The 12648-nt window shown below is 39.9% G+C and overlaps 1 protein-coding gene across 3 annotated transcripts in view; it reads right to left on the bottom strand.

Moving 5' to 3' along the window:
* gdap2 (ganglioside induced differentiation associated protein 2) overlaps positions 1-12648 on the bottom strand; it is a 38263-nt gene that overhangs the window by 3221 nt on the left and 22394 nt on the right. For 2 of the 3 annotated variants that reach the window (XM_071481952.1, XM_071481943.1), the window contains 4 exons: positions 8720-8774; positions 7182-7325; positions 6689-6782; positions 4-5436 (listed from right to left, as the gene is read on the bottom strand). In XM_071481952.1, the coding sequence (XP_071338053.1) occupies positions 5360-5436; positions 6689-6782; positions 7182-7325; positions 8720-8774 (370 nt within the window). In that variant the 3' untranslated portion in view covers positions 4-5359. Of the gene's footprint in view, positions 1-3; positions 5437-6688; positions 6783-7181; positions 7326-8719; positions 8775-12648 lie in introns of those variants that run through there. The other variant, XM_071481961.1, reaches the window with a different exon arrangement.

Here is a 12648-nt window from a genome sequence, read left to right as displayed (position 1 = left end):
AGACAGAGGAGACAAAAAGTCAGCAGGGTGTAGCAGATCACAGGAGGCAAAGTTAGAGCATCATCATCATGGGGTGAATTTCAAACTAATCATTCAACAACAGACACAGTGAAATATCATAAATTCTCACATACAAGTAAGTTCAGGTATCAAATTAACAGCTGTGGGCGTTACCACTGTGAACGAACAAAAAGCTGGGGCAAAAACATGAATTACCTGCATAGTAACAGCATATCATCATATCTCACTCTCCAATGTTCTGCTTTGGTTTCTGTCACAAATACTGTTTTTGTTGGCCAATTCAAACTGTTCGTGCTTTCCTCAGTGTGACTGAGTCACTGTCATATTTCTTATGAATGTTTAAAATTCAAAGCTTAGCAGGAAAGGAAGAGGATGCTGAAAGGGTTTCAATGTGAAACGTTGACGCGTGAAGAGTTTCAGTGACTGTTAATTGACCGCACTTGAAAAATGGCAAACTGGACACAACTGGCACCAATTAAATGAATAAGAACAGTGTTTCCGCTGGAGAGAAGAAAGTCAGAGCAGCAGAGTGGAGAGTATGATTTTATTGTGCTGTTCAAACAAATCAAGACAACAGGGGAACATGCAAACGACAAATTAAATCAGGAAGCACTTTATGAATAATATAATAAAAAACAAGTATAATAATTACGTGAAATATCCGCCTGTCTCGTATACACTCAGTTTATTAGGTATACCTGGGTAAATCTGTAAACAAAGTCTATTTATAACCTTCATGAAGGTTAAAATGACTCAGGTGTTGATTCAACTTTCATCACTGGAGGCTGCAGTTGCTCTGCACTGCAGTAAACAGAGCGATGTTTCACAGGCAGCTTTTGTTATTTAGTCTCATTGATATAAATGGGGTGGACAAAATACAATTCAACAGCACCACAAAATGCAGCCAGACATAAAGTTCAATTAACAGCTCTCTGAAACAAGAAGTGAACAATATAATCTTCATGAAGGGTTGTATTGGGCTGCATTAGCTTTAGCTCAGTGTAGCTAATAAACTGGCAACTGAGTATAAAAGCCTGTTTTCAATCATGGCCTGGCAAGCTGCAGTTGTGCTGAATCAAGGACATTATTTGTTAATTCACGTTAAGAGTCAACAGCAAACTTGTTGTCCCTGTAGGAAGGGCGACGTCCCCCCTCTGGGCCAATCAGTAACAAATAAGTGTCACAGCAGTGACATAATTTGTCTCCCACAGGTTGGTAATTTATTTGTGAAGGTTGACCCTGAGGGAGGTGACGGAGGCTCAGCATTGAGAACCAGCTGCACTCAGTCCACGAGCTAATTAAGGACTGGACATGAATGCATCATTCTGGCAGACTGGTTACTGTGTTTCCACATGAAAAAGAAATGATGAATACAAAAAACATTTGTTTGGATGGGAGAGTTGCACATGAGAAACACTTCTCCCTGCCCAGTTATAATAGTAACTGGTCCCTGTGAGACCAAGTGGCGTGTCTTAACAAACGCCTTTGTACAGTGTTGTAATTATATAAGTTCCTCAGGTTTTGGCAAACTCCAGCCAGGCTGCAATGTATCATCAGAATGGACAGAATAATGCATAATCCCTTTAAATGGAGGGCCGCCAGTGAGGTGAAGTCTACTGTAGTTTTATCTTTTCAATGCACAATGTTCCAGGAAAGCTACAATTAGCTGAACTCAGAGAGGTAACTCAAACCCACCTGTTATTCTCTCACGCTGCTTACAGGTGATGTATTATATCGTAGTGAGATAACATGGGACAGAGAGAGGGCTGGCGTGAGCTCTGAAACTGTCAAGCCCTTAACATATAATTTATCCTTTTTGGCCTTAAGAAGCTTTAAACCTCTATACATGCTCACTCTTTATATGTAACCCAGCTCTGTGGGGGTTGGTGGGTTCGAGAAAAACATGAGAAAATGTACAGGGTACAATGCTTCTCTTTTGTAATTTCCTCAGTAAAGAATTAATTTTAAAAAAGGCTTTAAACCTGCTAAACCTTTAAACCTTGGTCACTTGGGAGCAGCTGAAACAAGCAACGAACACAACACTGACATAATCTGTTAAGTTGATGAGGTAAACTTGTTTATGTACAAATCCAGTTATATGTGGCCACCTGACGAACGTTAAGTCCAGTCTTCACCCTATTTCAGCTCTGTTTTTGGTCTCCACTAAAATGAACACTAAACTGGTAGCATACTGTGTGTCTTTCAGGCTTTTTCTCTGACACTGATGCTGTGACAGCAGTAAGTTGAACCTAAACAGTAAAGTTGCGGACTGGGCGACTAAACAATGTCCTGAAACTCACTCATCACATTACTCCCTGACTAAAAAATTCATATGTTCTGTATTTTCTTAGGTAACCAATGGCCTGTGCACACAGCTTGTGTCTGAAGTGGTGCAGTGTTTCTCATATCAGGCTAAATTTTCAGTGAACAAAAAGAATCAGTATTTCCTGGACTCTGCCCACTCAGTAATTTCAGCCCAGCAGACCAGACTCTCTCTGGGTAAAAGCAGCTCACAGGTGTTGATATGAATGTTCTTGCCCACTTCATTGGCTGGCTGCAGTGCTGAAGGGGAAATGCAGCATACTGCAGCCTTACAGCACATTATGTTCACATACTGACCGTTAAATTCTCTGCAAAGACTGAGGCTGACCTAAAAATAGATTCCTGATGAGTAAGCCAATCCTGAGGGACGGCTAATACTCAAACTCAAGACTATGGAGACAGAGAGTCTGAGCAGCATCTGACTACAACAGTAACACAAAATATTACTTACATGGTGTCAATGTGTGGATAACGTAATCTATAACCACATTTTTATGTACTTATCCCCCACCCATCCCTAATTATGAAACAGAGGTTGCATAGTGAAGTCAGTAAGTACCAGGGCCCAGATGCAGAAATGATGCAAACACACAAAAACTATGCGTGCACCATTTCCCACACTTGAATTAGTGCAGGTCAGACTGTGCAACTCACGCATTATTGTTTTTTTTTTTGGTATTTTTTGCATACACATGTTTTTTAGAATGAGACAAGTTAGATACAGGGAAGTGAAAATGCAAAATAAGGAGGAGACACAGAATTTAACATCAAACAAAACACACAACTTCACAGAGTTTGCATTCATTATTATCATTATAAGTTCTGCTGTTTACACAGCAAAAACAATTTGACAATTCATAAACGAACATAATTGAGTTTGTGTGCTCATCATTTCCTTCAGCATTGTTTAATATTATATCCTCATTATTCATTATGAGGCATTCTGTAAACTGTGTCCAGACTATTATAACATTTACCAATCACTATGTTGGACGTCTGTCTGGAGCCTGATGAAGACGTCTCTAGTCTTGACAGATGAAGTTAAGACTAAAACAGGACTTTACAGCTGGAGTTATTGTATTAAAGTTTGTGGCATGGACAGTGTTTTTGTCTGCAGACTGGTGGATTAAATGTGAGAAAGTGAGATTTATAAAACTGTATCATGCATACACAAGCTTTTAAAATTCTGATGAAAAGAATGCATCTGCATATTTCTGGTTTGTGTGTGAACTCATAGTTTTAGTCATGAATCTTCACAGAGTTTTATGCCCCAGGACTGTTTTGTTTTCACCCTGACCTCCTGCAGGTTTGGATTTGAACTTAAACATCGACTGAGAGGTTTAGGTACCAACTCAGCTTTAATTAGAGGGTGTTTGCATCAATATCACATGAACACTGTAGGAACTGTAATCATTTTTATACAAACCCGCAAGAGAGCTACAAGTCCTACTCTGTACAGCAAGTATAGATAATAATACCCTTAAATATACTTAAATCTCAAAGTCTGCACGCACAAGTCAATGCCTTGACTGATGATCAAAAAAACATATTTTCATATCTATCAGATTTATACTGTTAAGTCACAGTAGCCACACCGGTTTCCTGTTAGCTTTAGTAGTGCTTACACCATTAATATGGCAACTAATGATAAAACCACTGCAATGCAACCTTAATATAACAATTTTAATGTTATAACAAATCCTAACCACTTATAATGTACATAACACATAAATAGTTTACCAGACTAAACCAAAGCTTCATCAAAATATATTAATATATTTATACTAATATACTAATACATCCATGATGATACAGGGTGTGACAGACAAACAGCAGTATAATCTAAAACAGGTGTAACCTTCAGCTACATTTGTCCTCACATTATCCACAAAGACACTGTACGTTATCATTTTCTCATGTCCCTGTAGGCTGCACTGCTCTGTGTGTGTAAATTCAGTGGGATAGATTCATTTATCAACACAAAATTTTGAGTGTAATTTCTTTCCTTGGGTGCATTATCCAAAAAAACCCTGCATAAAACATGTATAAAACCCTCTGGTCTCCTGTCACCCTGAAGCTTACTCACAATAGCAGCAGTAAGAAGGATCCAGTATGTGGATTTATACAGTGGTATTTGCAAAAATATTGTTCCCATTCGCTCACGTGAAAATGATGAGTCCAAATAACTGGACCTGATTCATTTAAAAGAGGCTGGTACAGGACTATGTTTTTATCCGTATGAATAAATTGCAACAGACTACACAAGCTAATGTTCCTCGTTTCCAACAGTGTAACTTTCATTCTATGAAACAGCCGTAACATCTTGATTAATGCATTCATGTGTCACCACTGAAGAAAAAAATTACAAAGTCAAAATCATTTCATGGAACTTTGTACATATCCAGACTGAAGAATCCAAAAGACAAAATGAGCTAAAGATTACTGTTCAACTGGGCTGAATACCTCTCAATCCTCATCCAAGACCCGGGATCCAATGAAGAAAAAGACACATATTTATACCTTTTATCAGCCAACACAAACTACAAAACACCACAGAGTGAAAATACAGAATCAGATGGCGGCCAATCACACATGAAGGATCCCAACAAGCTCACTGGATCTTTTTTATGCATCTATGCAGCTGGATATCAAACCCAGAATTTCTGATGTCCTAATTTGACATTTCTTTTTTAAAGAGCCTCAGTCTACAGTCATTTTTTCTTGCAGCATTTTCTCACAGGTCGGTGCACAAGAATAAAGGGCAGAGTAAAGTTCAGAGTAAACTCTTGACAACACCAGATCATTGCTACATCAAAGCCACTGATATCCATGACTTCACTGAATTATCTTCACATCAGAGCCCAAATTTCTAAGGGAAATCAACACAGAGCCTCCTGATCAATGTCACTTTAATTGAGTTTGTAGGCTAAGAGATTAATAGGTGTCATTTCTACAAATGCACAAGCACATACGAACATTAACAAGTCATTAGCTGATTGTTACCCCCTTTTCTGGTTTACATCACCAAGACGAACATCAAATGGAGACAGACTTGGTGATTTTTCTCATTTCGTCCCTGCTCTGCTATTCCTCCTTAAAAAAGAGCTGAAAATTAAAGCTCTGAATAAAACACACATGAGTGTAAACACATTTAAGTTTTTATGTTTTGCATGTGAGGACACGGGAGATCAGTGGGATGTTATGTTTCCATTAAAACACAATGAGGCGGAAAGCAGATGTGAAGCTATACAGTATGTAACTTGAAACGTGCGCATGTGTTGCTTCCCACCTGCAGATGTAAGACTAATTGTTAATACAAAAAAGGGAGCTGCAGGCAAAAACACTCAAACATCAAAGGAAGCTGGTCCCTGATTTTCAGTTTCAGACATCGGAGCGCTTTAAAGCTGCAGTTTGAATCTTCTTCAAGTTGAAAACGCAGAGTACCTGAGATCATTTGTCTCAAACGTCGGATGTTCTTCACACATCAGCTGAATATTTCAGCATGGCAGAGCTAAACCGCATGCTTCACCAAAGGCATTGACTAAATGGGACCCATCCTCTGGTGCCTAAGTGACAATTTCCAGCACAGTTTCTAGACAGTCAAAGGTTTAAGATTTAGTGTGGTGAAAAGTGATCAAGTGATCCATCTTTAGCCATGCCCAAACTGGATGTATATCATGGGAGCTTGTAAGCTGCTTATATGACGGGCTAATCTTGTCATTAGTAAGACCAGAGGACAAGGTTTCAACATTATTTTAAAGGACCAGAAGTCCTATCAGTTTTCTTTAAAATACAGGGAAATTATTTATCTGAAGGTGCGGGATAAACTAAATTGAGAAAATGTTAAGAGGTTGGAGAGTTAAACCTCCTTCCAGGTAATGTGATACCTGTATTGTTGCTGTCAGCTCAGCAGCTTGCCTGACCAAAATGAAAGCTTTCTGGATTTCAGGGATTACATGATGGGGTTTTTAAAAGATTAAATAAAATAAATCATCTGCTGACATCATCTCTGTGAGTGTGTTATAGATACAGATGGGCCCGATCCGATCCTATATCGGTATCAGGTCTGATATTGACGTCATTCACTATTCAGGACAGAGGGCAGATTCTCTTACCGATCTAGATTCCAGTCCGCAGCTTGCCATGAACCCGCAGCAATGTCAGTGTGTAACTAAGTGGGCAAACGACATTAACTGTTGGTTTGACTAAAATACTGTTTGTGTGGACATATTTTAGCCTGAAAACGCCGAAAAGCAAGACAGCTACTTGTAATTTGCGTAAAGCCGGTGTGTGGAGGGGTGGATGTACAGTTGTGTCATAAATTACAACCAATTTAATCAAGCACCTGCAGAGGTTTCACGTGAAGGAGTACCAGGAGTTCCAGCTAGCCAAGGGACAAGACGACACCACCAGGCAGCAGATGCTTTCCAGATAAACTTCTAGCAGAGAACCCAAAGATTACAGAGAAGTTGCTCAACTTCATTACACTCGATAACCAACCACTATCTGTTGTGGAAAATGTCGGATTTCACAGCCTGTTGAAGCACTTAGAGCCCAGGTATATTCTGCCGTCCAGAAAATACATCTCAGGGACGGCTATACCCGAACTATACAACCAAGTGTCGTCACTCGTCTTAATAAGAAGTGCTGTGTGGTTCATTTTAGCCTCATGATGGAACCTTAAACACGATACAAACAATAATAATAATATTAAAGTAAAAAGAGCTCTTGTATCGGAATCTGCATTGGTATCGTTGTGTATCAGAATTGTATCGGAACTGAAAAAATGTGTTTTAGCCGATCTCTAGTAACAGATCTCTCCGTCCATGTCTACTTACCCGTGCGTCATACTCCAGGACAAACGGAGGGATGTCGATCTGTTCAGGCTTGATGCAGGTGAAGAGCTGGTGCAGGTTGTCCAGGTAGCGGACTTTGTCCTTCATCCCTGACACACTGAAGGTGGTGAAGAACCACGTTGAAACCTGGATTGAGTTTCAACAATGAAGAAAAAATAAGACAGGAACACTTCATCAGTTGTAGATGGCGTCTGATCTTGCTTGGATGCAACCAAGATATTAATCTTGCCATAACTAACAAAGATTAAACTGAACACAACTTTCTAAAGCAAACAACAAACCGAGAAACTAGATTACATCTAATGAGACTTTAATGATCCCCAAGGGAAAGTTTCGCCATTGCAGAAATAGACCTGTAATTCCAGTAAACAATAAAGAAACAGATATAAACCAGAAAGCACTTAGAGAGCGCATGTCTCCACCATGGCTGCAGAAATCTCTAGATTTGTTATTTTCATAACAGAAAAATATTTACAAGTTTTGACTTCACATCTGGATCAGGATTAGGATATAAATACAAGATCGCAAAGATCTCACTTTAGTAATGTTTGGCCTTTGTCCAAAGACAAAATTGTTCAAAATTCCAAGTGAGTGAGACTCATGATTACTGAGACGTTTAAAACAAGATATTTGCAGGGTTGATGTGTGTTTGTGACAATTAAATTATGTTGCAATTGTGCAATGTGTTTAATAGTCAGGGCAGGTTATGAGAAGCCAAACATAACTGACTTGATTTTGAAAAAAAATGCCAAACAAAGTATAATGAAACAGTATGAGATTCAACCAAAGATGACAAATTACTTTTTTTTTTTTTTTTAAAGGTCATCAAAAATATTTGGCCAAAATTGGTCTTACATAAAGTTTCCTAGACATTAAAATGATGGAACATCTCTTTAAATTGTAATGAGTGTTACATACACAAATAGATTTGTGTTTAAAGGGGCTATTTGTTTTTTTGATAGTGCAAGTTCACAAGAGGTTACAATATGCCCCTGAACAGGGCTACATCTTCAGGAGAGATTGGGGCTACAGCTAGTCACTATTGGGAAGAGACGGGCTGGGCTAGCTGGTTAGCATCCTAACTTCAGTCGAAGAAAAGAAGCGATAGAGACAAGAGTTCTTCTCGACTGGTGAGTAAACAGCTGTTAATGCTAATGTTGGCTATGTAGCAATTGCAACACTTACTAATAGCTCCTTTAACGCAGAAGTCTATGAAATTACTTTGCCTTTACACCTCACATTGTAGAAACCATGAGCCAAAACAATCACTGACAGATTCAGTAGTAAAGTATGAGTACAAACACGCAATGAACCGGAAAATAAACAGAATGAAAATAACACTTCTACAGTTACTATGACCTACAGCTCAACTTTTACTACAACACTGACTGAAAATGTAATTTCTGGTGCTTGTTGAGAAAAATGTATACACTGATATGATCCTCTAAGCCTGGATATACAGTAAGATCTGTTGACATTGTAAATACCAGTCAGCTCAACACATGATGACATAATCTCACCTTAGAGCGAAATGTTGGATGTACGTAGTAGAAGGCCTTTAAATTCTTTTTAAACCTGCAACACATGAAACAGAAGAAACACTTACAGAAAGATTATGACAATGACTCAGTTTCTTAAATACAACAGAATAAGAAACACAGGTTGAGTGAAAACAAGGACTGTGACAAAGATGAAGTGAGAGGGATTGATCCTCTCAAACAGAGAGGATGACAAGATGTGTGTGAGCTCACTGGAGTTGCGTTTCCAGAGGTGCGAGCTCTGGTCCTTCCATCACAATGGAAACACAGACACACAGCAATAACATCCCACTCCCCTTCACTTACTCATGCAGCACACCAACCTTGTGTGAGACTGCTTAAGGTCATTGTACTTGTCAATTAACTCACAATTGCCTTTATGCAGTAGATCCTTATTTAATGGCCTGAAGCATGTATACACAGACAGGGAGGTTAAGTTTGAGGTGTAGTGTGTGCAGTGGTGACGCTGATAGTAATTGTGCAGATAAGTTCCCTCCAGACAAAATAAAAATCCCCAGGTTAGAGGGGGATGTCAAAGGATATTCTGAGCAAACTTTATATTTTTCTTATCATCAACAATTCCAATGAAAACACCAAAACCAACAATGAATTGACCCTTAAAGGGATAGTTGGGGTTATTTTACATGGGGTAGTGTGAGGTAGTCAAGCACAGTCAGTGTGTTACCTGCTATAGAGTCAATAGAGTCAGTGTGCTGCCAGTTTAGAGAAGCAGCAGGGAGCACCAGCACAGAGACTGAGTGATGAGCTGCTGTGCATTTTTTTAAGATCCCCACTGAAACAATCCAACATCTGTTGAAATGTTCTCTCCATTTAGAGTATTTTCAGTACTTTTCCTTTATGTCAAGACAAAGAGAAGTTTATCTCTTTCCGATTCACTCAGCTGACCTGTGGCTGTGGCATAATACAGTGCACGCCGTAGCCGCTTTGACAGGAAGATAAAGCACTGAAAATATTCTAAATGAAGCGTACATTTAAACAGATATTGGATTGTTTTGGTGAGTGTCTTCTAAAAGAGTCTAAAACACAAATTTTCAGCCGGCACCGTCCACAGCAGCACATCGCTCTGCTAGTGTGCCAAGTTTCCTGCTATTTCTCCTCACTGGCAGCACGCTGATCTGAATCTACTGCAGGTAACACACCAACTATGCATGACTACCTCACACAACCCCACATCAAATAACCCAAACTATCCCTTTAACACGTGTTGTAGCCAAACCCTGATACACAGTCTGTTACTCCTCTGGGCCACAAAGCTCCACTGTCGTCCAAAAACTATTCAGAACTCATTAGTGAGCCACAGTGTTCCACCGGTTGATTTGTTCCTTCATTATCATGGACGTGGTTCATCATGAGTCAATCCCACAAACAATGTCCTGCTGCATTAAGTAGGTACTAGAGTAAAAATATATTTATCTGCAGCTGAAACTGGTCTGCCCCAAAATGCATAATTTCCTCCTGTTTGAGCGACATTCACTAAAAATGACAGCTTTTAGCTTTCTTTAAAAATGAATATATATATTTCTGATCTGCTTTTAAAGATCCATCTTCACCAGGCATGAATGGGCGTTCAGCCAAGTGCCACAGACAGGCTGGAGAAGTCTGGGGATATTAAGCACAGATGAACACATTGTTTTGGTTGTGATGCATTCGTTGGTTTTGGATAATGGTCAGACTTCTCCATAAAATACAGCAAACTGAAAAGCTGCCATGAACTGGATACAAGTCCATGCTGTCTCACGTCATTCAGTTACAGAGGAATAGAGCTTTATTTCTAAAATAAAGGTCACAGAGAGATGATGGACAAATTTTGGCCCTGTTTAGGATTTTTGATAGACGTTAGGTAGAGATGAGGCATGAAAATCAAACATATTTCAAGCGTAAGCGGGGCACACAAAGTAAGGAGTGATGCCCTGAACTAAAGCCTGGTCAGGTGTTGCTATGCTGCTGACAGGAAGAAAAATTATTTAAATCCAAATATCACTTATTACTGCATTTAATCAAAGTATTCGTTCTGTATATGTTCCGTTATTAAACAGACTCTGCAGCTCAGTGTATCCAACAATCACTTCACAGTGCAATGATTGATCTTCCAGTGGATTACTCTCAGCTGGATAGGGTATTTTTAACCTGGTAGCACTGCACTCTGGGATGACGATATCTTCGGTCTGTCTGTTTTTATTAAATGGATTGACGTTTAAATTGCTCAAGAAATTAATGATCCACAGAGGATTTATTCTAATCCTGTGAGGTTTTGAGGTTTTCCTCGAGTGCCACCATGATGTCACGACTGCCAACATTCGTCCAACATTTTGACAAGATATTGTAAGCAGTCAGTAATGGCAGGATTTACATGGATTTCCCACTGGTCTTTCTTTCAGCAGCACCCACAGATCAGATCGTTAATTTTGTACACATCTCAAAATATCAACTGTTGACTTCAAACCTGGAGAGTCCAAACAGCCAGTGAGGGAAAACTCATTTGAGTCACTTGTCTCCATGATCTCATACCCTGAGCTCATGGCCAGAGGTGAGAACTGGAATCAACTTGTAAATTGAGAGGTTCACCTTCAGACAAATCTCTTTTCACCACAACACTCTGGTTCGAGCAGCCAAAACCACAGATGGTGCACCGCTCTGCCTGTCAACCTCATGCATCTTAAGTAATTTGGCTACTTATGGCAGCAACTCGCTCCGAACCAGCAGGGAGCAACACAACCATTATCTGGCAAATTACCTTGAACTCTGGAGGTGCTGACCCTGATCTCAACTACTTCACCCTTGGCTGCAAACCGCCACAGCTGGAGGTCACAGTCCAATGGAGAAATAAAACCACTTCACTGGCAAAAAGCACAGATGCAATCCTGAGGTCATCCAACCAGTACAAACCAGTTAAGATGGTGATTCCCTAATAATTGGATCAAAACTTCCATCTGGGTGTTATGAAGATGGGAGCCACCAGAACCCTTTCTGCCCCCTTGAGAGTCCCAGTCCCTGATTTCCATGCCACAGTGAAACTGCAGATGGAGTCTTCGGGTGAATCTCTGACACCAACAAGCAAAGTAACTGAAACTGTTAATACAAGCTAAACAAATATCAGAAGTAATATTCAAATTCCAGTAACTGAAAAGCACTTTTAATGCAGACTTGGCTGCTCAATTCATAGCAGTACACTGATAATAACCAGTAACAGTTTGCATTGTCATACCACACACACACAGGGCCCAGCCTTACACCCAGTGCAAAGCAGCACACAGCACAATGCAAGTGTCTTTGCTATGTCAGGACTGGGCTCACTGGTCAGTCACAATATTAAATCAACTGACCGCAGATAGGGTCTAACTCTGCGGGAAACACTGCACCGATATAAAAGCAGTCTGCCAAGGTGCAAGTGCATCTGGCTTTTAAAGGGAATGGGAGATGGCACTCTGATTTGATTCATTACGTGTTGCAACCAAAACACTTCCATGAGTAATTAAGAGATTTAAGCACAAACCTTTTGAACCATGTGTCTGGCGTAGTGACTGTTCTTTCCAGTGTTGAAATAGCAAAAGTGATACGAACACACCCTAAATGAACTTGCACCACGTGTTTCGGACTATGTGCTTTGGATCGTTAAAATAGAGCCCATAGTGTTGGTCTGGCTGTGGTACGCCGCATCTGTTCATATAATACAAAGCAGTTGGCTCCAGGGGGGAACTTGATCGTCTATTTTGACAAACTAACTCAGATGGGAATCTAAACCAGGGAGTACTAAACCATGACGTGGGACTTCTGCACTGGACCCTGAGGGGACATACCAAGAAGAAATAATGGTAATGAACCTCACACAAGCTTATCTGCCTCCTGGAGAAAGTAATCACTCTCCCCACTTAGCCAGACAGTTTTGGAAA

Source organism: Trachinotus anak, unplaced genomic scaffold, assembly GCF_046630095.1.
Source record: "Trachinotus anak isolate AG129_WGS33_773 ecotype Australia unplaced genomic scaffold, CSIRO_AGI_Tana_v1 ptg000001l, whole genome shotgun sequence".
Classification (NCBI taxonomy): Eukaryota; Metazoa; Chordata; class Actinopteri; order Carangiformes; family Carangidae; genus Trachinotus; species Trachinotus anak.
This window is presented reverse-complemented; position numbering and strand designations above follow the sequence as displayed.